Source organism: Pestalotiopsis fici (assembly GCF_000516985.1).
Source record: "Pestalotiopsis fici W106-1 unplaced genomic scaffold PFICI_Scf_2, whole genome shotgun sequence".
Lineage (NCBI taxonomy): Eukaryota > Fungi > Ascomycota > Sordariomycetes > Amphisphaeriales > Sporocadaceae > Pestalotiopsis > Pestalotiopsis fici.
Window position 1 is genome coordinate 2,771,902 of NW_006917092.1, and position 24,234 is coordinate 2,796,135.

At 50.1% G+C, this 24,234-nt stretch overlaps 4 protein-coding genes across 4 annotated transcripts; 2 read left to right on the top strand and 2 right to left on the bottom strand.

The window, feature by feature from the left end:
• Nucleotides 1-1,980: 1,980 nt before the first annotated feature.
• PFICI_03035 (uncharacterized protein) lies at nt 1,981-3,951 on the top strand (the record flags this gene model as incomplete). The annotated part of the gene is made up of 4 exons (XM_007831616.1): nt 1,981-2,552; nt 2,604-2,789; nt 2,852-3,129; nt 3,191-3,951. 4 exons carry the CDS (start codon nt 1,981-1,983, stop codon nt 3,949-3,951), a joined length of 1,797 nt encoding a protein of 598 aa, XP_007829807.1.
• A 319-nt stretch (nt 3,952-4,270) lies between these two features.
• PFICI_03036 (uncharacterized protein) lies at nt 4,271-5,610 on the bottom strand (the record flags this gene model as incomplete). The annotated part of the gene is made up of 4 exons (XM_007831617.1): nt 4,271-4,372; nt 4,490-4,851; nt 4,931-5,073; nt 5,150-5,610. 4 exons carry the CDS (start codon nt 5,608-5,610, stop codon nt 4,271-4,273), a joined length of 1,068 nt encoding a protein of 355 aa, XP_007829808.1.
• A 913-nt stretch (nt 5,611-6,523) lies between these two features.
• PFICI_03037 (uncharacterized protein) lies at nt 6,524-7,905 on the bottom strand (the record flags this gene model as incomplete). Its single annotated transcript, XM_007831618.1, has 2 exons — nt 6,524-7,271; nt 7,331-7,905. 2 exons carry the CDS (start codon nt 7,903-7,905, stop codon nt 6,524-6,526), a joined length of 1,323 nt encoding a protein of 440 aa, XP_007829809.1.
• Nucleotides 7,906-18,130: 10,225 nt separating this feature from the next.
• Nucleotides 18,131-19,864, top strand: PFICI_03038 (uncharacterized protein; the record flags this gene model as incomplete). Its single annotated transcript, XM_007831619.1, has 1 exon — nt 18,131-19,864. One exon carries the CDS (start codon nt 18,131-18,133, stop codon nt 19,862-19,864), a length of 1,734 nt encoding a protein of 577 aa, XP_007829810.1.
• Nucleotides 19,865-24,234: the final 4,370 nt, after the last annotated feature.

Below are 24,234 nucleotides of genomic sequence, written 5' to 3' on the forward strand. Positions count from 1 at the left end.
GCGCCGTGAAGAGATGGAAAAGGAGGATAACCTCGGCGCCAAGGAATAATGCGTCTCGTGCTTCATTGTGATATTCACGCCAAGGGGTCAATGAACCTATGGCAGCGATACCTAGACCTAGAAAGATAGACAGGGAATCGTCAGAGTAGTCTATTCAAGCAGTTGTGGGCAGGACTCAGTCTTGTGTGTAAATAACGTCGCCTATGCGTCTTCCCCGAGAGCTGTAAAGTCGACAAGGGACGCTCACAAGAAGAGGAGAGATTCGAATCAAAGAGTGCGCAAAGAACAGTGTCGTGAATCTGTACTTGTTGACTGGCAGTCTACTCGCTGGGACTGGTGTCGGGTACCGGACACTACCTCGTGGATTCTTGCGTCGAGTTTGCCAATTGATATGTCGTGAATGCGTCTCTGGGGATTCCGTGAGCAGGACTGGAGGTTTGTGTCAAAGGTCCAAATTTGCCCAGTGTTGATTTGCCGCTGTGATCTTCTTTCTGGGCACCTACTGTACAAAGACCAGCACTAGTTAGTATAAAGTGGTTGCTGTGCCAAGAGCTGCAAGGCCCTGTAAGTGCTCTACTATTAGCACTAAGACCAAGCGCGTCAACTCGCCGTTGACGCGTAAAAGCGCTATACTGTCAGGTATTTTGAAGCTTCAATGTTGCCTGGAGAACCGTGCCCCGCCCCCGCGCCGCAAAACCGTGACCTGATGATCCAATCAATCAAAACAGAAAATGACAATATCGATTCTCTGACAAGGCGAACAAACGAATGCTAAGCGGCACTCTGCTCAAAAGAGGTCAAGATGGACGGTGACTCAGTCACACTATTTTGCAAAGACAAACAGGTCTTTAAATACACACTGTTATACATTAATACTTTTGCTATAATCACCAGGTGCATTGCTTAAACTCCCAACTTGGACAACACACAACCAAGAAAAAGAATGATCCATGGGCGACAAACACCATGGCCAGTATCCAAAATGCTTCCAGAAAGATAGACCAAGCTACTGCAAGAAGTTGCTTGTTCTCTCTTCACGGTAACCTTAAGGTCTCAGCCAAAGTTTGAGAAACGACATCCCAGGGAAACAGCCAAGCATCAAGCAACGAGCGACCAGCGCGTCAGAAGCAGAAAAAGTTTCAACCAGAAAGCAATACTGATAGGCCAAGAGCAGAGAAAGAATCTCCAAATCACTACATGTGATCATCGTGAGCAGCCAGCGCTTCCCAGAATGCTTAGACGAAAAAGAGCTCCGAGCATGACCGGAACGAAAGCCGTCCATATGTCTTAGGTCAGCCCCCACTTTTCCACAACTGTACCGCCGATGCTGCCCGGAGTTTGGGAGCCAGCTGGGGGCGGGACCGACGGACGAGAGAGATGGCACGATGATCCGAGCCACCTTTCCATCAAATGGCTTACCGGGTCAACCTCACTCCCTGCTAATTGCTGGCTGGCTGAGTTTCGAGCGAGGCTTGATGATTTCATATTCGAGCGATCCTCTGGTGTTAATTTCTAATTCCTGTTTATCTTCCAGTGCGCCTCTTCGATTGTCTCATTGGTCAAAGGACTCATCTCTCGATGCCCCTTCAGTTGTAGGACTAGTGGCACATTGTAACTTGATATACAATCTAGCCCTTTCCTAACCCTCCTCCATCCTCTGGGTAGTCTCCAGTATGGAGACTTCTCACGCCCCGCCCTCCCGGCCGAAACCCCAGTCCAGGGCATGCGAGGCCTGTCGGGCGGCCAAGACGCGCTGCCAGATCGGCCCACAGCCGGACATCTGCAAGAGGCAAGTCGCACGATTATATCCTCATTCTCGACTCATAAATACCTGCAAAGGTAATCCTGACTGAAACCTAGATGCTCTGATTTCAAGAGAGAATGTATCTTTCGGACTGGTCCAAGAACAAGAAGGGCCAAGGCGGCCAAGGGGTTGGTGGGCCCCTCCGGATATCTCTATAGTCTTTTGTCTTTAACCACATGCGTAGTGAAGCCGAACTGCCGCCACCCCCCGGACCTAGCAAGACCTTCAGCATCGACTTCACCATGCCCGCTGATGAGGATCCAGCAGACAGTATAGATGAACTTCGACAGCGGCACGAACGCTTCATTGACGACCTCATCCCTTCTAGCGAAGAAGAAGAAGAAGACGACGACCCAGCAATGCTGTCGCCCTCGAATGGGCCTGTCTTTGACTTTGCGAGTCTGCCCACACCGGCGTCCACCGTGAGCTCGGGGACAAGACCCATGGTGAACCTGGGCATCAAGCCACAGTTCAATCTCGACTCGGCGGAGAAGCTGCTTCAGATGTTCAGAGCCATGTTGCCATCGTGTCCTTGTGTGATACTGGACGAGGGCTCCGATGTCCGAACCATGGCCCGAGACTCGCCTTTTGTTCTCTTGGCCATCCTTGCCGCGACAAGTTGCTCCACGAGCCTCCAGGGCCATAGTCTCTACGATGAAGAGTTTCGCAAAGTTCTCGGGCTCAAATTTGTGACAGGAGGTGAACGGACACTCGATCTCCTGCAGGGTATCTTGGTCTATTGTGCCTGGTCAGTACTCTGCCAATGTCCCCAGAACGGGTACTCACATGTTATGTCCAGGTATCCTTTTCACTTGAGACCCAAGCATCGACAGGCATTCCAATATTTAAAGATGGCCACTGAAATCTCAAGTGATCTGGAATTGGATCAAGAAGAGACCTTCGCCGATCGACTAGAGGGCGGGCTCAATCTAGAAGATTTGGCTAGTGTGCGAGCTTTCATCAGTTGCTACTACCTAGTCACCGCGTCAGTATAAGACTCGTACTTAGTGGACATGTTCCAACATCGTTACTGATCAATGCGCGCAGTTTGTCAAACTCCTTTTCAAGAAACTCTGGCTTTCCTTATACTGCTTGGCTTGCCAAGTGTTGCGACCTTCTTGAGCACCAGAGCAATATTGAGCAAGATCACGTTCTAGTATGGCTAGTTCGGTATCATCATATATCTGACGAGATGACAACATTGCAAAGGAGTTACAGGAAACAGGGGTCGCAGAACGATCCACATCGTACTCTGATTTATAGGGGTCTCGAATCTCAGTTGCGAGAATGGCAGAGCCGTATTCCAACAACAATAGCCATGATGCGTAAGTGTCTACATGTATCATGACCAGTCAAGACATCACTACTCACACAGACTCCTGATAGCGTCCATCATGATTTCTAGCCTCTTCTGCAACATGCACCTGGTAGCTGCACCGTTAATGGACATGCGGCGGCCCAAAGCCAACGACAACGTTGGGCCGCTGCTCGATGCCAAACGGCTCCTTGCCGCGGTTCAAGCCACGCGCGCCTTTTTCGACTTTGCCACGGCCCTCCCCGCCGACGCCATGGCACAATTTTCCAGCGTGGACCGCACTCGACTCATTGTGGCCGTCATTGTGGCCTACCGCCTCTCGTTCCCAGTCGAGGCCTGTCCCGATTACGACGCCGCTCAGGCCCGGCTCATCCTCGACTTTGGCGCCTACCTTGAGAAGCTCTGCCGCGACCCGGCCGAGGGGACGCTGGAACCTTCCGGTCGGAAGCGGACAGATGTTTGTACCGCGTTCAGGGTGGTGCTGACGTCTCTCAAGGCCAAGTACGAGAAGAAAGTGGCGGCCGCCGTGGCAAAGGAAGAGATACGGATGAAGGCGCATGAATGTCCCATGTTTGACGGTAGTCTCGATGACTACATATCACTTTGGGATGGCCATGGCGCTCCAATTGGCGGTGCCTCGTACTCTATATCTCAGTCTAGCTCATCGGGTGTCTTGACAGATGCAGTATTAGAGGCGACACCAGCAATGACACAGGGGAAGCCTTTGGAATTCCATGACCTTTGGGCAACTATGACCTCGGATTGGGGCGCTGGAGACTTGACAGATCTCGGCTTGGGGGACGCTCAATTAGACTATAGTAGTTTCGAATAATCTATCCTCATTTTCTCCCTTCCATTTTGAGTACTGACCGAGCGCAATTAGTCGACTTCACTGTCATAACTGAGAAATATTGGTCAGCTCCTTCTCCCACTACAAATGTTCCGTCTCCAACCGAGGCCTACCGGGGTACTCTAATTTGTGCTACCACCGGCACTGATATCAGTCATCTGCCACCGAAAATTCCCCATCGCGCCCAAATCGTATACAAGGCCGTCCGGTGACTACCAATGTACCCTGTCACTGAATACCATGTCAGCCATTCACCCGCCAGAGACCCCGAAGTCGGAATGCTAGCGATTGAGTGTGGCTTTCAACCGTCCAGAAATGCAAGCCAATTGACCACCATCATTGCTTTCAAAAGATTTCCTCTCATGTCGAGATGTACTCCATCGTATAATGTGGCTTGGATGGACTATTGAACAACTTGTCAGAAAGTGACATTCACAATCAGGAACGCCACGAAATCTTAAGCATCCCCATGTACCCGTCTTACAGCAATCGGCGTGATCACCCAAAAGCGCGTGCTTACCATGTTCCAGGTTCCCAGATGATCGATCCCCTGCTTATTTGCTGCATCGGCCATGGCCTCCTCAAATCGGGCCAGTGCCTCGTTGCCCTGCGTCGCGATCCACCTGTCAGGCTTGTCTTTGCCCGCGGCGTTGGGTGTGACGAGCAGGGTCGGAATCTGGTACTCAGCGTTGCGGTTGATGACGGCCAGGATGGCATCGAGCCAATGGATCGAATCCTCCACCTCGAGGTCGTTCCACAAGCCTTGACCGAGTATGAACGCTCTAGGCCGCGGCCTCACCGCGGCCGGCTGACCTGCATGAACGCTGGCTCGGAGGCGTGCGAGCTCGTCGGGCGGGATGGGAAAGCGATTGATTTGCTCGACTTTTGACGGCAGACCAGGTTAGTATTGCGGTTAACCCATCTAGCAAGTGATCATATGCAAGCAATAGGGGCGTCTTACTGGACAGATCCATTTTCCAGCCGGGAATGAGCTTCGGGCATGCTAGGCTTTCCGGATCGTGCGTCAGGACATCTGATGTCTTGTATATACCTTGAACCGAGCACGTCTTGACATTGAACTGGTTCAAGCAAAAACAGTTCTGCCTAATCAGTCATCAGCAGCACGGTGTGGTTCGGCCCTTCCTTTGTGGCCCGCGGGATGATGCAGTTTGTAGCTTACCTTTCTTCATTGCTAAAGTTCCAGTCCGTGACAGCTCCATATCCTAGGTCTTCACGAATGAAGATGTTCAGAGCCCCAATGATATGGCGCAACATGGAGTCGCCGACCAACATGACCTGTGAGAAGCGGCCCAAAATCTGACATACCTCCTTTGTCGAGTACCAGATCATGTCACAGCCCTTGGCCGTGTACGGGGCATCCCTGCCGACCCGGCCGCCCGTGGACATGGCCTCGAGCATCGAGTTCCGGGTCCGACATCGCTGGTTGCGCGCCTCGTATAGGTCCAGGGAGGAAATTCGGCATGTTGGCCCTTGGTGGCGAAAGCTGGCGAGCGTGTTAACGTTGGATGTCAGTGTCAGGCCTGTTTCCTCCAACACGCCATAGCGTTTGTTCAAGATGTGAATGAAGAATGCCAGTAACAAGAAAACAGCCAGATAGAAGCGAATGTTTCTGTCCCTCATATTTGCTTCTGGGGGTGATTTGAACTTGGTTGTACGGAAAACCAGATCAAAATATTGTGTTGACGAAGTTGGGTCAAGGTATACGAGCACGTCAACCTGAGCTTCTACATTACCAGAGGTTTGGTGCTTTCAACGCCTACCTGTGCTACAAATATACAATAGGTACCTGTACGCATCGTGCTACTTTTGAGAAGCTTGAGCATGATGTGGCAGGCGCAGTTTGTGCATATCAATCAGTATTGCGAAGGTGCGTGCCTGTCTTGAGTTATTGGCAGTTCGCCCCTGCATTTTCCCAAATCTACTGCCAGAGGCTAGTCATAGGACGAGATAAAGTCCCGAAACTTCAGGCGGGTCGAGACCCTCATTGGGATTTGGCCAATACCCCCTTGTTGTCCTTGGACTGACCTAGGTCATGGGTTCGAATCGCCTTTGCATTTCGAGCACCTGGCTTTTTTCTCACTGTTCAATTTTTTCAGATACATGTGTTCTTTTCCCTCGTATCTGAGGATTGTTCCTTAATTTTTGTTCGAAATGGCCTGGTTCAAGCGTAGCTAATCATCCTGTCTATGGTACGAGCGACTATCTCTCAGGCCATGGGCTATCGTTACTTGAAAGGCCACGAAAATTATCCCAATATGGGGTTTTCCTTGAATGATTTTCTACATGCAGCTATTAAATGCCCAATAATCACTACTAGTGGTTGTCCAGAGTACATGTAGAAATTGTTCTCGTAATGGTATCGTATTCATCTCGTACCTATGCTATATGTTGACTTGCACAACGACAATCGAAAAACTTCCCAACAGTACATCTTGACACTGGCAATTATGGACCGTGATATGGAATTGTGTGAATGTATGCCAATCGTATACACAGGTATCTCTGCCAATATGCCAAGTATCAACACTATACTCTACAGCTTCGATCCACCTTCCAATGCCTGCGTCTTGGCCTTGTATAACTTGATCAGCTGGCGCACTGCCAAGTCGAGCATGACATCCTCGGAACCGCCAGGAATTCTAGCTCCGGGAACTTCGCGCCAAATCATTTCGGCAATCTCACCCTGGCCGCTGCGCGTGTAGCCATTACCACCAAAGAGCAGCACCGCGGTATCGGCACACTCCTTGAGTACAATGCCAGCCTGGGCCTTGAGCATGGCTGTGAGCCCACCGAGCTCGCGGTCGGCATCATCCTTGGGTAGTTGCGTCATCTGGTAGGCAAACTGCTCGACCCAGGCCGACTGGCTCTCGAGCAGGGCCCCGGCCTTGGCGAGCCGGTTGCGCACCACGGGCTGGTCGGCGAGGGGTTTGCCAAAGGCTTCGCGGCGCAAAATGTACTCAAAGGCCGCGCTGAGCGCCACGCGCGCCGTCCGCGTCGTGCCCACGGCGATGCTGAGCCGCTCGTGGTTGAAGTTGGTCATGACGTAACGCATGCCCATGCCTTCTTTTCCAATCAGATTCTCCACCGGCACCTTGACATCGTCGAGCTCAATGTAGGTCGTGCCGGCCGAAACCTGCCCAGAGACCTTGAGTCGTCTCATGTTGACGCCCGGTGTGTTCTTGAGCGGGACCACCATCATGGAGAGTCCCGCCGCCCCGGAACCTTCAGGGCCAGTACGGACGGCCATGCTAGAATAATCTGTCCAGACACCATTGGTAATCCTTTGGGGGTGTTCAAGTCAGCTAGGAGATTAGACGAGTATAAGAAGGGTCATACAAACCATTTCTTAGTACCATTCAAGATATAAAACTTGCCGCATTTACTTTTCACTGCAGTAGTCGTAATGTTGGCGACATCAGACCCGGCATCGGGCTCGGTGATGGCAATGCAGCTCCTCTTCTCACCCCTGAGCAGCTCGGGCAGGAAGCGCTCCTGGAGCTGCTGGCTACCAAACTTGATAATGGGTGGTATACCAAAGGCGAAGCCCGTGGTAAGGCTGCCGGGCGGCCCCGCCAGACCACTCCGGGCCATCTCATCGGCAAAGATGAGGCTGTGGAGGTAGTCAAAGTCTTCCACCTTGAGCCCGCCCAGAAGCTCGTGAATCCCCAGACGCTTCAGCCAAGCCACGGGCAGGGGTGCCGGCAGAGCTGGGATCAGCATGTTTACAGAGGCAAAGTCTGTAAAGACGTGCTCCGGCACTGTCTCGGCCCTTTCCCATTCTCGCGCCTTGGTCAGAAGATGCTTCTCAATGAAGGGCCGAATGGCAGCCTGCCATTTTCTGTGCGTGTCCTTGTAGATCGGACTTGGTAGGCCCAACAGCCACGGTGGTTCGGAAAAGGGGAGGGCGGTTGACATGATGACACACAACTACCAATGATGATGATTATTAGGTTGCTGATTGAAGAAAGTTTCTACTATTGAATGCAAGATGAAAATGGGTTCAACAAATGACTGTTCTCAAAATGTACTGATTGACACATTCGAGTATCTACCGTGATGCAATTACAATCTGCTGTCTAAAAAACAAATCAAAAAAACGGAAGCCCTTTTAAAAACCACCACTTGTTGGACCCCGATGGTCTCGGAAAGGGATCTTGATATGCGGGGAAACGGTACCGACCGAGGTTGACAACTATGAGTGGAACCGGAGCCAGGGGTAATCGGTGGCTGAACATCGCGGCCCAAAAAAATCTGGGGTAGGAAAAGTTGGGGGAGGATCAAGACTATGGACTACCAGTGCGGCGTAGTTGGTGAGCCCGAGTCCGTCCTGCCGAGGTACCTTTCTGAGGAGATGATTGACGTCTTGGTTCGAGCTTGGTAAAGTGCAGGAAACCGAGGAAGAAGACTGATGACCTGATCTCGCAGGCATAGCGGCAAGATTGTCAAGACCACACAGCATTGTTGTCAGTGCCTACCTAGGTAACCAGCTAACCTACCTACTTGCTGTGCCCCTGGTACATATATTACCTACCCACCTACCTAGTAGGTATGCACATACTTGTAACCTTGCCCTGGGGTCCGGTGCTAAGATTAACGGCGGGACGCGACCATATTGTGGATCGAAAATGCCCTATACTGGATCCACCACCACAGCCTTGTTAGTGGATTTGTCTGGCATTGAACCGTTGACAAATTGCAAAAAGTAGGAGTCCATCAGACCTGAGTAATTTTCAAAGTATAAACTGGATGAAACGGAAAACCGTTTTTCTTATGTGGAACACTTTGATTGCTGAATAGTTCATTCGCGCTGCGACACGCTCTCTGAAATGTTTCGGTTGTGTTTTGCTGCTCGGCAGAGCTACTTGTTTCTTGAATTTGATTCCATTTTCCCCCCTTGAGGCTCATCGACCGCCACGATTCAACCTGTAGTGAAACACCCTTCCGGGTACTTTGCCGGGCAGCAACACAACAGCTGTTGTTATTCTCCTCAAAGCGGGAAGCATGCAATGTTGATTCCTGACGCCACAGCAATTGGGAAATAAGACATTACAGCGCTCAACGGTAGGGACTGAGGAAAGCTTGTGTCTATTAGCGGCGGCAAGATCACAAGGGTACGATACCTATGGACCCAGAGCCCCCAAAGCATAGCCAGAGGATCTTGCTCTTGCTGTTTGATTTGATGGCTGGTTGCTCATGAGTGCGCCCAATTGGCCCACAGAATACCCTCCGGGATGAATGGGAATTGGATCGGCGATGCTCTTTGGTTTTACGTTTCTTGTGCATGAACTTATCGAGGTCCCCAATCGAGACTTTCCAGCCACAACATCATCTGCAGTCAGATCATTTGCTTTGAAGACAAAGAAATCGTTTTGCGAAATATCCGGAGAGGCGACTTGCGTTCCGAGCCGTTCGTTGGTTGTCTCATCTGCCGCAGAATTTGATTCCTCATTTTGTATTGCTTCTTCACGTGGGGTGCATCAAAAACACTCATCAACGAGCGAAGATTTTCTTCTTCGAGTGCCGACTGACCTAGTTGCATAAAGAGGTTCGAAAAAAAAAAAAAAAGAACGTAATGTGGCCGAAGAAGACAGTTCATTGTTCTCAGATATAGTATGGTCAATTAAGAAAATATCTTGCTGGCGTGGGGTACGTGATCACGCTCCAAGGTTCCTGCTGCAGGCACCTCCGGTTTTCAAGAGCCCAGTTGTTTTGTGGAATCAGTCAAAGGAAACATGAAGCATGGGAGTTGAGTCGCCGGATAACATATCAGCCTTGTTTCGCCCTCTTCAACGTGTGGGTTGTCTTGCTGGGCCATTGACAAAAGCTTGATACGGACTTTGCTGCTGGGAGACGCGTTGGAGTTCAAGTTCACCTAATCATGCAGCGGCCATGCGACCAGGATGACATGGATCTGTTTGAAAGAAAATGAAGGTAGAAATCAACAGTCAGGTGGCTTTCTGCGGAAGCAACCATAGCTCCCTAAAATAAATAAACAATTCAAGTATATACAAGTACCTAAGTAGGGACTGTCGAGCTTGCAGCTTGGTCGCGAGTGAGACGGCGCCCGCCAGGCAGCAACGACCCAAGGAGGCAGCTGCAGAAGTAGTACAGAGACGTTGACGAATGTGAGAAGCAAGTTCCTGATGCACGACGAGACCTGGATGTCCGGAGATCAAAAGATGTGATTCGGCCAAAAATGGAAAGATGAATGTCCGTAAGGCGGCAGTACCGCAGGACTAGCACTGGCTGCACGGTACCCTCTAGCCGATATCAGTGAGCATTGCTCCGTACATACCCAACTTTCTTTGCTTTTGTCTCCTTTTCTGAATACTGTTGTCGTGGGGGTCGACCGCTGACTGAGTGGGATTACCCTTGCTGGTGTCGTTGGAACTCTAAAACGTTTCACCGCCATGAGCTACGCAGCTGGCGGGTATGTGATGGCACTTTCCAGCCCTACGCATTCTTCGGGCCACGAATTGAATGACTCTCACAGCCAAAACTGTTTTCACTTTTCAGCGGATATAGCAAGGTCATGGTTAGGAATTCCTTGATATCGGGTGTAGTCGAAATGTTCTCCTCTACTAGGTAGCAATAACAATCTGCCTTTTTTTTTTCTCTTCTTTTTTTTTTTAAAGTTTGTGTCGCAAGCAGGCCGACTCTGGTCAGTATCTGGGTAGATTAGAATATGGCCGCTCAAAATTTCGTTTGTCTCATCAAGGTTTGAGTGCTGAGATGAGCGCGTTTGATAGCCATAACATACAAGAGCCCTGGTGTAAGCAGAATGGGGTCGGTCTTTCTTTCGTCATTGTGTGGTTCTGAGAATCTGAAACAAGTTCAAATGCAGCATAGATAAAAGGTACCGACTGCTGATACTGATCGGCCTCAAACTTGGTGGCCTACGCCTGGCGGCTGACCTCACGAATCGGATCAGTCTCCGATGACCGGAATTGTGCTGCAACGAACTTGGAATACATAGTATAAAGCTACTAGTCTCCACACATGTATTCTGATATCTGAGAAGACCCGTTGACAGTTGTGTAGGGATGTAAAGCGTATCTTGATTCTGCAACCTTGTATTCCAATAAGGCGGTCAACTGTAAGAAGAGACTGTTAACGTAATGCTGCTCTGTAAACTCTGCAAAACCCGGCTGGCTCTTTTTTGGTAATGGCAAACTATAGCACGCAGTCTCTCTCATTTCAGTCAGCGAGTCCCACCTGAAAGGACTTGTTTGAATGACAGGTACAGATTGTTGCTATCACTCCTTTGAAGACTGTGCAAGCTGAAGGGTACATTAGGGCCCCGAACCATATATGTCGGACCGAGTTGTGAGTGCTGGATCAATACTGGAAACTTATCTGTATACGAACTAGCCACGGTACATAGTCTGGAGTCCGCAAATCTTTTGCGACGGATTCTTTTGACATGGTCTTGGAAAGACGAGAGTGGAAGTGATGGTGTTATATTTCAGCGGTGCGCATGAAGTCCTGTATTTAGTCAAGTCGAAACTACAAACATGATTACTCTAAAATATGTGAGCAGTTGGAAAGATGTTCGGGCATGAGTTTAGCGAATTCCATTCAATGCCTGGAGAGCACAGTCGAGATCTGTAAGCCGCTCGTTTTCATGAGCCTGCAATTTTGTGAGTCAAATGGAGACTATCAAGAATCGCTATAATAAGCGCTCTTATTGAAAAGGAAAACAGGGAAACCGATGATATTTTAGCATACAATCTAGGTACGCAATAAAGCTCATCGATTTACCTTGGGTACCGGACTGCCGGATTGAGGGGCCGCCAAAAGGAGGGGCAACCTCAACCTGGGACCAAGCTTGGAGTAGGCTTCTGATCTGGTGGGGCCCCTAAAGCCGGATCTTCTGGTACCACTAGGTTATCCAAAGACATTGATTGACGCATGCTGGCTATTGGTAAGATAGCAGTAGAATGGTGCTACCAGCTGCAAGTACATTAGTGCTACTACACACACAGATCCACGATAACTAGCCGGTAGCGCAGTGATGAACCACTGTATTGCAGCCCGCCGATGTGGAGGGCAGAGGGAAGGCATCCTCCAGTTTGCCAGTTCACATACTATGTACTTGAAGCCCAGGGTTGGAAGTTGGGGCAGCCCCAAAGCCATTTTTTGACACTCTCCAACGGGGCACGAATACCCTGGCCCGGCTGCCCGCCATTCGATGGTCTACTAATGACCTAAGGAGTTCTAGACTCGAGAGTGGCCCTCGCGCCAAGCCAATCTAAGGCTGGTGGCTCCTAGATTGGGTCGCTCACCTGCCGCTAGACTCTTGGTCGGCGCCCAATTAGATCTGTCACTCGACATGGCCGCCAGTACTTTGCTGAAAGTACCTCGTCCTGTTTCAGTCCACTCACCAGACTCAAGCTGTCGGTCGGTAGCGGTAGTTAGGTAAGTAGGTAGGTAGGCAGACAAAGACATCATCGACTCGCATCAGGCTACTGGGAGAAAATATTCTCTGAAGCCGAAAAGAAAGTATTCCTTACCCCCTTCCGCTTTGTCCCACCAGGCTCTACAGAGTACTACTCACAATCTTGTCTAGTTAATGGTGTTATACATGAGCAGGATTTACTAGCCCGCATTGCTGGCTCCAGTATCGCGCCAATTCGTTCGCCCAAGTTACAACTTGGCTCCCGTCCATGCTTACCTTATTTTCTTTCCCACCATGTTTTTTTTTTTTTTTTTTTTGCGGCGGCGGCGGCGGCCTACCAGGCACAGGACGACGACGGCTCGACTTGCTTGATCCTCATCTCCACCATCCCCGGCAGTTCTGATGCCAGAACGCCCGCGCCGAAATAATCAACAAACCACCAAGAAATACGGTCGGCTGTAATTGGGCAGTTCCAAAAGACCGCTATTGCACTACTTACTACTAAGTTGATCACCATCGTGGGCGACAGCCGGAGAGATGGTGGATGCTTGGAACGATTCACAGGCAGCTGCAGACAGGCAGATGCAGATCTACCTGGTAAGAAAAGCAAGGTAGGCACGGGAGATGGGCGCGTTGGATGGAACTGCGCCCACCATCCGCACACCACACTCCACCATCAATGTTTTCTCAGGACTGCCCATTCAGCCTTTGTGGCCTCTGCTCTGGCACGCAAAGCATGTCCTAGCATGTCTCAGACAGGATCCTTGAGTTTTCTCTTATCCCGTCATTTCTGAATCATTTCTGCGGCTGTGTCGCATCAATTCAGTCCGTCGGTACCTAATCATAAGCTTCCATCCTGGGAACACCAGGGAGCAGGAATCTGGTTCATGGCGCAGAGGTGAGAGAGGAAAGGCACAGCTGTATGTACGTACATAGACACTGCACATGTGGCAGCCCTGCAAGACGCCCCAAACCTTGCGAGCCTTTCTCCAAATTCGCACACCTCCAATCCAGGTCTTCTGTCCAAGGTTGACATTCATCTGTGGAACCCTGCAAGGGTCAGTATATGCACAACTCCACACCGTCTTCATAACATCCTTGTCGAGGACTCTTCACCGGTTCACATATAGTACTGTGTATCTCGGGCACACCTATTCGAAATCGACCTACGGACATACACAGTACAGCAAATTGCCCTACGACACACGTATCGTACCTGGTGATCGGTTACCGTAAGATATCACTTCGAAACCAACACAACACCAACTTTATTTCTCGCGATGCGGAAGTATGTACCCTTGATAAGGCAGATGGGGTCGGCTCCTGGCAAAGTAATCAAGTATCCTGTTCCTTGGGTATGTCAACAATGCTGGGCCAGGACAGAGGGACTGGCTGTCCTTGGCCACGAAGCATCCGAGGCAACTAGAAGCGCTTACCACGATTCTGCTTGTGTATTCTTGAAATTTGCCGAAACCATCATGGCTGGTTGCAGCACTGACTCTTCTTCGCGTAATGTCATGTGTACCTGGGACCATGGGCCGAGGGAAACCTTCACAAGACAGACCAACAAGCCACCAATGGGCCTGTCCAAGATCATGTACTCAGATATGCCAGCCTCGAGACTATGCAGACTCTCATTGAGCACCAACGCAAGGGGACTATCTACAGAGTACACTTCACAGCACAGTATTGTCTAGCAGAAAACGCTCTCGCTCACAAGAGGAGAGACAGATGTCTTTGACTGGACGGGTGAATCACGACTAATTCCCTACACCAATCACTCCATGCGACCATGCTGCCTATTGGCGCAATAGTACACTTGACCTTTACGAATAGCTTCATAGGTGGATTTATATGTCTGGGCTTTTCTGGGTAAACGGCCTTGCCAGACATGTTCCTATTAACCTCCCCAAGCCGTCTTGACTCGCCTTGTGGCGGCGCGTTGGTAATGATATACGTACATCCTGTCGTTGCAAAACTGTGTTCAATCACTAGTGTGTGGCTGTCGGCATGCTCTCCCCAAAGCAGTTAAGGAGAGGTGGGTGGAGGTCTGGGTGAATATATCTAACTGCCTTCTTCCACCAACGTGTCGAGCATTGTACGTAGATTGCATATTCTGGTGCATGATTCCAGTGCCCTTTTATAATCCCCGGGGTTGTTTTGGGCGCCAGAAACGGACTGCGTGAAGAATGTATCCTGATGCAGGGTTTTAGGAACGCACATATGCAAGCCACATTCGCCTGGTGCTCCGACTTTGGCCGTATGTACATTTTGCACTGGATATGGGTATTCGATCCGAAACATGCAGAGCTATCGGACTTAAGGCGCGTCTTTCAATACCGCATAATAGCAGGCAAAGAGCAAGAAAGAGGCCGTCCATCTGTCTGACTGCTGAATGCCAGTATTATAGAAACACTTCAACCAATACTTGCTGGCTAGAAAGCACACTAGTCCCTGCTTGTAGCTGAGTACAGAGTAGATAGGTAGGTACTGGGCAACACAACACCATACAATACAGTAGCAAGTGAAAGTGACGCACAGTTCATCGGGATTGAAACAGGCCCTACCACACTGGACCAGTTGCCAAACGCCCGAAGCGATTGTGTGCCGGCGCATCCATCTTATCGACCTCGTTCCATGGCAGCCATTTTCTACGGAGGTAGGGTGAGGTGCCGGAAGTTGTTGAAAGTTGTGCCTGTCATCAACCGCTCCCTCTTGGGACAAAGAACCCACTCCACGCAATCCCAAGCAGCCAACCCACCCGCCCACCACCCACACATCCCTCAGTCTCTCCATCCATGATCCCCGGCAATGAGCAGCAGCCGTGGTGGACTCTTCTTCATTGTGCTTGCTGCTGCCACCTGCATCCTGCAAAGCTAGGTAGGTTCTGCTGGGAATCTTTCTAGGGTCACGCCGGAATAGACTTGATAGCTAGCGCGTGCCTCCCACCGAGTCCCAAAGCTCAATTATCAAGGTGCTTTGTAGGCTTGAACAGCTCAAAGTACTAAGCATGGCTCTCTTCATTCTTCCCTATTTCTCTCAGTGCTCCTGGCGACTTCCTGGAGAAGTACCTAATGTGAGCAAGGTTGTTCTCGGAGGAGTCAGCTCGCACCTGGCGAATGAGCAGGCAGGAGCAGCAAGCATTAGCCATTTTACGACTGTTGTCAACAGATCTTTTTTTGCTCGCTCTGCAATATGGCACCTACCTTAGGCAGGGTTGATCAAAGATGGGTACTTGTAATCCGGATACGCAAGGCAAGTAGGGCAACATGGACAGTTATGATAGACTTCATCCAGCTGGCGTCATAGGTTCAGAGACAGTACCTGGAATGCAAAACCCAATATCTGCACATTGTAAGTTTCCAACTACGACAACAACAACAAGAACAACAACAACAATAATCAAATTGTTCGTATCAGATCGTCCGTTTCATCAGATAAAGACGAGAGATACCAGCCAGAAACTTTGAAGCTCGCCAAGAAAGAGAGAGGGGAGGGAAAAAAAAAAAAAAAAAAAAAAAAAAGAACAAAGCACGGAATAGTTGGAAGCGCACGCACGCACGCAACAGGACTGGACTCATCTGCCATCCCTTGTTAGTACGCCGTTGCTCACCCGCCCATCGAACTCAACTCGGTCTTCCCCCCCCGGCCCTCTCCTTCCCCCTCCATTCCATTTCATTCAAATGTTCGCTGCTGGATAGGTAAGAGGTAACCTATATCGACTAACAGGCATGTAATCTACCTTCTAGGTACGTTGAAAGTTTAATGTCTCGACTCGGTCCAGTACAAGAGAAACGATCCTTTTTCTTTTATCTTTGCTTCTCTTCTGCTCGATTCGGGGCCTGCAACAAAGTAAATAGCAGTGGCAGAAGCTGCTGCTTTGCTCACTGTCCGGTCCGTCAATAATGTAAAGCAACCAGCTTTTGAACAACCATCCATTCACCCACCCCTCCATCCATGCTTACGGATATTCAGCTTACCGACCTTACATACCTACTACCCACCTACCTTGATGTGCCAACGACAACTACTACTACCAGTACCACTACCACCACGACCACCACCAGCAGTCTACTACTTTACCACTAAATGTACCGCATTAGGTAGCAGGCACTGGATATTCATCAACCTACCTGCCCAGGTACACTCGACTTAGCTACGACGAGGGGTACACGCGGTCGCGGTACCTTGATCAAGGTACCAACCGTGCCGGATCCTGGGATCAGACTCCAACAGAGCGAAAAATCCATCCATGCGTACCCGTACCGTTAGCTATCGAGCCGTGTCGTTTTGAACTTTGCTAGACCTCGCACGCAGTTCCCATCGTCCCAACTCATCATATCTACCTCTTACCTGCCTACCTACATACATACCTAAGCTGTACAGTGGCCCGATTGCAGCCAAAAAAGGATTTAGCCAATCGTACCAAGCCAGTGAATCCTGGCCATTGGTAGACCGATCTAAACTTTACCCGTCTATCATTCCACCTTCTTTCGGGCGACGGTTGATTCGCAGCACCTCATCTCTCGCGCTAGCTACCACATCCATACCTACATTACTTACAGTACGGCTACGTACCATATACATGCATACATACATACATTACATACAATACTCTCGCAAAGCAACAGTTCAAGTTAGCAGCAATCAATCAATCAATCCATTGATCCCTCCATCCCATCCCATCCCATCCACCCAATCCATTGATACCAACCAGCCCAGCCCGGCACCTACTGCAGCCCATTCAAAGGTCTCACCTTTTCCCGCTGCATCAACCACCACACTCTCTATCTTCTCTCGCTTCCCTCGTCCCCCCCAAAATTCCCCATACCATCCCACTCTCGTGCCCTTTTTTTTTCTCCAACCCCCAACTTTTTTTTTTCCTCCATCATATTTTCCGTCCTCGAAAACGACAGCTGCATTCCTCCGTCGCTTGTCTTATCGCGTCTCGTCTCCGTTCGCTCCCCCGAAGCAGCCCCAAGCAGTCGTCATTCTGCTCCATTTTTTCCCTCCCAATATCGTCGCGCCCGCGCGCGTCTCCTCTCGGCCTTCTGTCTGCTTGCAACCAACAGTGCGTCCGGTTTATGGTAGTGTAGTACGCCCATTCCATCTCCCTCCCGCCCACATAGGAAACATCTTACGCATCTCAACTCCACCCGCCGTACTGTCCGGACCAGACTGCTACTACTGCTACTGCTACTCGAGCACGTCGCAACCACATCGCGCATTCCCGCCTGTCGCCCAGAGCTCGATTGAATAGAAACCCCAAGCAACATTGGACGCGCCCGTTCAATCTTCAATTCCATGGTACCAAAGGCTCAAGGTCTCCAGACGTCTCCATACTCTTTGAAAGCACGACCTAGCAGATCATAGCATACCTATCTAGCATAGCACAGAAGTGGCGCGTGTTGCAGCATCCACGCACCGTACGGCATCGCACCGCGTCACATCGCAGCGCAGCGCATCACCGGAAATTGGCCGCGCTGCTCAGCAGTCCATCGCACGAACGACGCACTTTGTTCACGCAGGACCATCGTGTACCTACATTATTATTACTCACCTACATAAGACCGTGCTGTCCAATCCGCCTGTTTAGCAACATACCTACTACCTACCTACTGCGACGCATTGATCAGCGCGATCGTCGCAGCCAGTGCCCACTAACCGCCAGGCACAGAAAGCTGCGAGCCCAATCACCTCTTGGTGCAATAATCCTCGCTTTACTTGCATGAACTCGAGAGCATGACCCAGGATCAAGGGCCGCAAGGTGCTGCCTCCTCACTCAACTTGTCGCGACCTCCATTTGCGCCTCTGATCTCGAATCGCACAAGCCCGTTCGCGCCCGCCAGTGCGAACCAGGCCATTACCGCAACGTCTACGCACCCGACCACAACCACGTCTCCAGCCAAGTCCGCCATGGCCACCTCCTTCATGTCACCGCCACCGTCCTTCAAGAACGGGTCATTTTCGATGTATCCTTGCCCGCCGATTATGGGCAGCAGCCCCTTCGATCGCGATGCTTCCATGCAGCCTGTCGGAACGCCATCACAGGTATCGACCGTTCTAATCCGCCGACTTCCACTGGAGATAACAGAAAAGGAAGTCGAGCTCATGCTTTTTATGGCGCAAGATTCCTTCGAGGTTCAGCTGCTGCCACCTGAACAGTCTGCCGATCCTGGCTTTTGCACGGCGACCGCCAAGTTCAGGTCGCCCGCCAGCGCGCAGAAAGCCAAGGAATTGTTGCACGGCAAAGCCGTCGGCTCGGCTGATTTGATCGTCGATGTACTAAGCGGAAGCCCACCATCGTCTAGACGGAACCACAACGAGCCCTCTGGTTCCAAGGCCTCGAGCAACGCATCGTCTACGAACTCTTCTGGGCAATCAGCGCGATTCAACGGCAGCTTCACCATGCAAGCCATGGACAAGATCTCACCATCAATGGGCAAACTCTACGGGTCCGCGGAGTTGCCCAATCCTGCGGCAGATGAGCATTTTCAAACCCTCTTCTCACCGCAGTCGCCGATTGGGAACCACCTGACCGAGCGCGCGCGCATGTCGAGTAGAGATATTATCAACCAGGACGTTGGTGACGATGAAGCCGAAGACCTTCTCAACAATCTGATTCGGAATCCTGACAACGTACATTCCCAGGGCCGACGCGCGACTGCACCTCAGCTACCAGTCAACCGATTAGCGAGTCTATCGCTAAACACAAATCCTGTAGGGCAGCCATCGATTCCACAGTACGGACATCCCCATGCCAACAATATCACTCCCTTGTCGGCTCATGGGAACACAATGTCCCCAACCGTTATGGGAAATGCAAGTTTTCCATCAACAGGCCCTTCATACCCGCCACGCCAGAACTACCCGCCTGTCAATCCTGCGGATCAGAACCCGCCCTGCAATACCCTCTATGTGGGTAATTTGCCCATTGATACGTCTGAGGAAGAGCTGAAGGCCATGTTCTCCAAGCAGCGTGGCTACAAGCGACTATGCTTTCGAACCAAGCAGAACGGCCCGATGTGCTTTGTTGAATTCGAGGATATCTCATTCGCGACCAAGGCACTCCACGAGCTCTATGGTCAACTTTTGCACAATAGCGTCAAGGGAGGTATTCGTTTGAGCTTCTCCAAGAACCCACTGGGCGTCCGTTCAGGGCCAGGGCAAGGGGGTGCTCCTCCCATGAATGGACTGAACAATATGATGGCGAATGCCGCCAGTGGTTTCACCACAGTCAATGGTCCCCCGCCAGGCTTGCCAGGCCCGGCAGGTCTGGGCCGCATGGGCTATGGCACAACTTCTTCCATGGCTAACGGACATGGCTCAGCCTATTCTACCACATCATACTCTTCAGGCATGAGCAATGGATGGTCCAACGGAGGCTACCCCGGGCCCCTGTCAACTGGTGGCACATCATCGCCTTTACCAAGTGGTGCCTCGTCAGGGTTCGCATCCTACATGATGGGGAAATGATTGCCAGGCCGCCCCTTGTGACGGGCAAAAGGTACATCGTTGATGCCTATGCTCTTAAGAGGAATTAGGGGGGTCAACCCCCCTTTTTAACTACTACACCTACTACTACTTATTCTTCTTTTTCTTTTTGCTTTCAACTACTCAAGGCGTTGTTGGGCTAAAGCATTGTTTTGGATGCATTAGGATGCAGTTCTTGGTAAGGGAGGACACCCGCGCATTGTGGTAGACTGAGGTCCACTACAGAATGGGCTTCTGTGGAGCTTTGGTGGCGTAATTTGCTTATGCTGCATCTTGGGGCATCAGTGGTGCGATGTTGTTGTTGTTGTTGTTTCGCATGGGTTGCGGTGATTGCATCACGTATTCGCGATCCTCCTCTACTTATACATCATCCATCTGATTAGCTGGACCTGGGGAGTTTAGAGGCGCATATTATACCTCGACAGTTCAGGCTCGGTGGCATTATCTGGTTCTACTAAAGCGCATACGTCAGCGATATTCCAGCGTCTGCGGTTCTCATTTTAGGGTCTCAAGGGGGATGGGTTGTGGCGTTACCAAGCATTGTCGTTTTTCCACAATAGGGACAACCATGGTGCAACGGCAGCCAAGGACCTACCACATTTCGACATGGTCTGGTTCTTGGTGCTCTCGTTATTCTGTGTCATTTTCAATGGTTATAAAGGCAGAATGAGGTTCGTCGCCTGGCGTTTACAGCGTTACAGAAGACAAAAGACCCGGCAGTACTACCATCATCCGAAGGGGCATTTTCACATCAAAATTGGCGAACAAGGTCATGAGAAACAGACGGTGCATCGCATACCGTGGAATTACATCTTCAAGCGTACCTTACTCGCTTGGGTATTATCGTTCCACAGGCTCGTCCTCGCAAATCAAGCCCATCTCCCTGTCGCAAACATTGGCAGGGATTGAAGGGGCTGAATCATTGGTAGATCGTCAGATCCTTGGTTTATTTATGTTGGAAGAACAAACGGGGTCATCATCAGCGATCACATAATTCGGTGGCAATTGGGTCATGACTCGACTTTATCAACCATCTACTCCGGCTTGTTCGATCCGTTTACATTGGGTTTCCTTGTTCACAATCATGAGGGCGACCACGGGACCGAGCATTATGAGAGGCAACATCAGCCGTGTGTTGAGGATCAGAAATGACGAAATGACACGGTCGACATGGATTCTTGGAGCAAATGAGCTTTTCCTTATTGTTTATCTTTCCCGTGGTGCCTCTCTCTCTCTCTTCTTTGGTTCAGTTGCTGGTTTTCTTACTCGACTAGGCAAACCATTTTCTTGTCGTGTCGGAATTTCTCCATGGTTTTGTATTCTTTTCACGCTGCAAGAGGATTATAGGCCTTGAGTTTGGGGGAAGCGAATATTGTTCATTTTCTTCACGTTATCATTTCTCATATAGCCCAAGCGAATTAGATCATTGAATCGAATGCATACCTACCCGAGTATACACAGGCTTTTGGATTAGTTCATGGTTCTGCTAGTGATGCATTCTTTGGAGTAATTTGATGAGAAACAAAAGGGTCCGTAGAATGAGTTCGAGCCAGTGCTGCTATGTCTGACCAATCTTGTGAATATGTGACGACGCGAAGGGGCTACACACCCAAAAGCCGACCTCGCTCGACCCTCTTCACTACCCCCATCCTTCTCGGGGCCGCTCCATGAATTAATATTCAATTTAAAGGACTGCAAATTCCCGCCTCCCCGCACTCCCGCGTTCCCGTTCCCGTTCCCGCTCTCGCTCTCGTTCCGTGGGAACAGTCCAGTCAAGTCTTCGACACAGGCCGCAAAAAAACGGAAAGGGTGGGACGCACAAAATATAAAAATCAAAAAGAGGGGGAGGTGGGAGGGGGGAGGGGGAAGATGTATCACAAAACGCCTCGAGCGTTTGCATATATATGGGAAGGGCTGAGAAAAATAAGGCGGTACCCCCTTTTTCTTTTTTTTCGTTTCTCGGGTACCAATAGGATGATTATGGAATGTCTTTCCCCCCCTCCTTGTGTCACAGGACACGTGTTGCTCTGTATGACCTGTCTATTCACTTGCTCATGATGATCTCTTGTCATTTCTCTTCATGGCTCTTGGGCTCACGAGTTTCCTGGTTCAGTCTTGCCTGAGCGGCTGAGGACAACAAGATCTCAATCTTGGGCTCATTGCTTCCTAGGTATATGTCTCTCTCTGCCCACCAACTTATTTGCATGATGTTTTAATCTATATTTCTTTTATGGGCGATCTGATATTTCATTTATGATTACTCAGTCTTTTGACATGGGGGTTTCCACGGATGTGATGCAGGACGGGCAGAGCTTTATTCCCATCTTACTTGCCATGTTTGACTTGTTTGTTTCGGCGGGTGAGATCGATATACAGTATCGGGCCAACAGCACGTAGACCTGGTGTTTGCCGCTTGGAATCAGGCTCTTCGTCATGTGGATAGCATGGCCATAGCTAAATGGAATATGGATAACTAGAGCATTATTGTTCTTCGTGGAAAAGAAAAAAAAAAAGGCTCCAACCAGCGACATCCGTAAAAGCTTAACAAGTCCTCACAACAACTTGGCAGCAGTAGGGGCAGTTTTCTTGGAATTTTTTGTCAATACCAACAAGATATGTCTCGGGCTATTCCACTTGCGTATCGGGATACTCAAGTTTAATCACGACTCCTACTTTTTCGTCGCCCGGACACCTTGAAACAGTCATGAGGATTGCAGTAAGTATAAGGACCTTTTTCGGATATCAAGCTCCCTCGAGCGCTAGATCTTGTGTGAAATGCTGAAGGGTTATAGTGTCCGTCTACATATTACCTTTTCAACGCGTCCAACGAGTGCCATGTAATTGTCCAACTCAGACAGACAGGGTCCATAAGCACCACTTTCCGTGCTTTGAAGGAGCCTGCATGACCCACGTATGCGATTGCTTTGACACATGGTCATTGGGAGCTCAAATGATCATGTACGCGAGTGGAAACACTTTCCAAAAGGTAAGCATTTGAACCTGGACAAGCCTTGTCCAGAGTGACGATTGGGAAAGAATCCATGGGGCTTACGAAAGCATATCCTTGCCAAGCACGCCAGGGTACAGGTAGTTCCCGGATTTGGAGATGGCATTATTGCTCTTTGGAAATAGTAGTACAGAGTACCTTGAGTATTTGGGGGCTGTTATGGATGTGGGTTTCCCTTTTTGAATCCTTCAACACCCCTTGTCAATTATTCTTCTCTCTGAGCAAAAGAGCAGGTATTCAAAGAGAGGGGAGGGAAAAGGAAAAAAAAAAAAAAAACGCTTGGCTTATAGTGGTTCCGATTCCATGTCACACCGGTTTGGTCGGTCGTGGGGGTCAGTCCATTCATTGACCATGAAGCACCAAAACCCCCCCATTCTTAGCGGCGGCGGCCCGGGCCACGATCAAGTTTTGCCTAGGGCAGGAGAACGCGAAAATGGATCATGAAACATAACACAGTAACCTAGGTGTATGGGTTCAAAGAGTGTCCTATTCTAGTTAACAAGTCCGCGGTCTGTGGGAATCAATGCAGCTAAGAAAATTGCTGTCAGAAGGGGACCCAAGGATAAAACAACAAAGTCAAGAAGTCTTCCTCCCATTGGTAATCTTTTTTGGCCTGCCAGGGCCTTTTTCTTTCTTTTTTTTTTTTCTTGCCCCCCCTGGTAAGCTGCTGAGATGACGTGCCCCACGGGAATCGCGGCTGATCTGATTTTAAAATAATTCCTTGCCCCCCGAAAAAATAAAAAAAATCTCTAGCACTACAACGTAAGCAAGGCAGATAGGGCCAATACACAGTGTATAACAACATGATGTTTTGTCATCCTATTTCAGACAGGGTTGGACGACGTGCTTTGCTGACATGACATTCTTTGGAGGGGTCGTCGTTCGGACTTGGCTCCCGAAACAGTCAAGAGGAGGATGGGAACTAGGGACTATAGTGACGGACGGCCAGTGGGGTGTCAAGGTGTATAGGTGCGTGGCGCGGCTCATACCGAAGCCGATAGGGAAAAAAAGAGTCGTTGATCGTCGATGCAGCTGTGGAATGCCGGAAGCTGTCAAAAAGATTTACAAGAAGCGATAATGCCTTGGGCATGCCTTGAAAATTGAGCTCGGAACTATCGTGATCAGGGCAGGCGTGGGGGGTCTAGTTTATAGTACAAGACGGGCGAGCCGTTTTCCAGTGCAGGAACTTTTAGCAGCAAATAAAGATTATAGCATCTAGGTCAGTCTTGTCGCCATTGATACTTGGGAGACGGACTCCAACGTAGCACGGGTCGGTCGACTCACTCAAAGACCACACTCGTGCAATTGAGGTTGTGGTTGCAGACGCCGAGGTACCAGAGATATT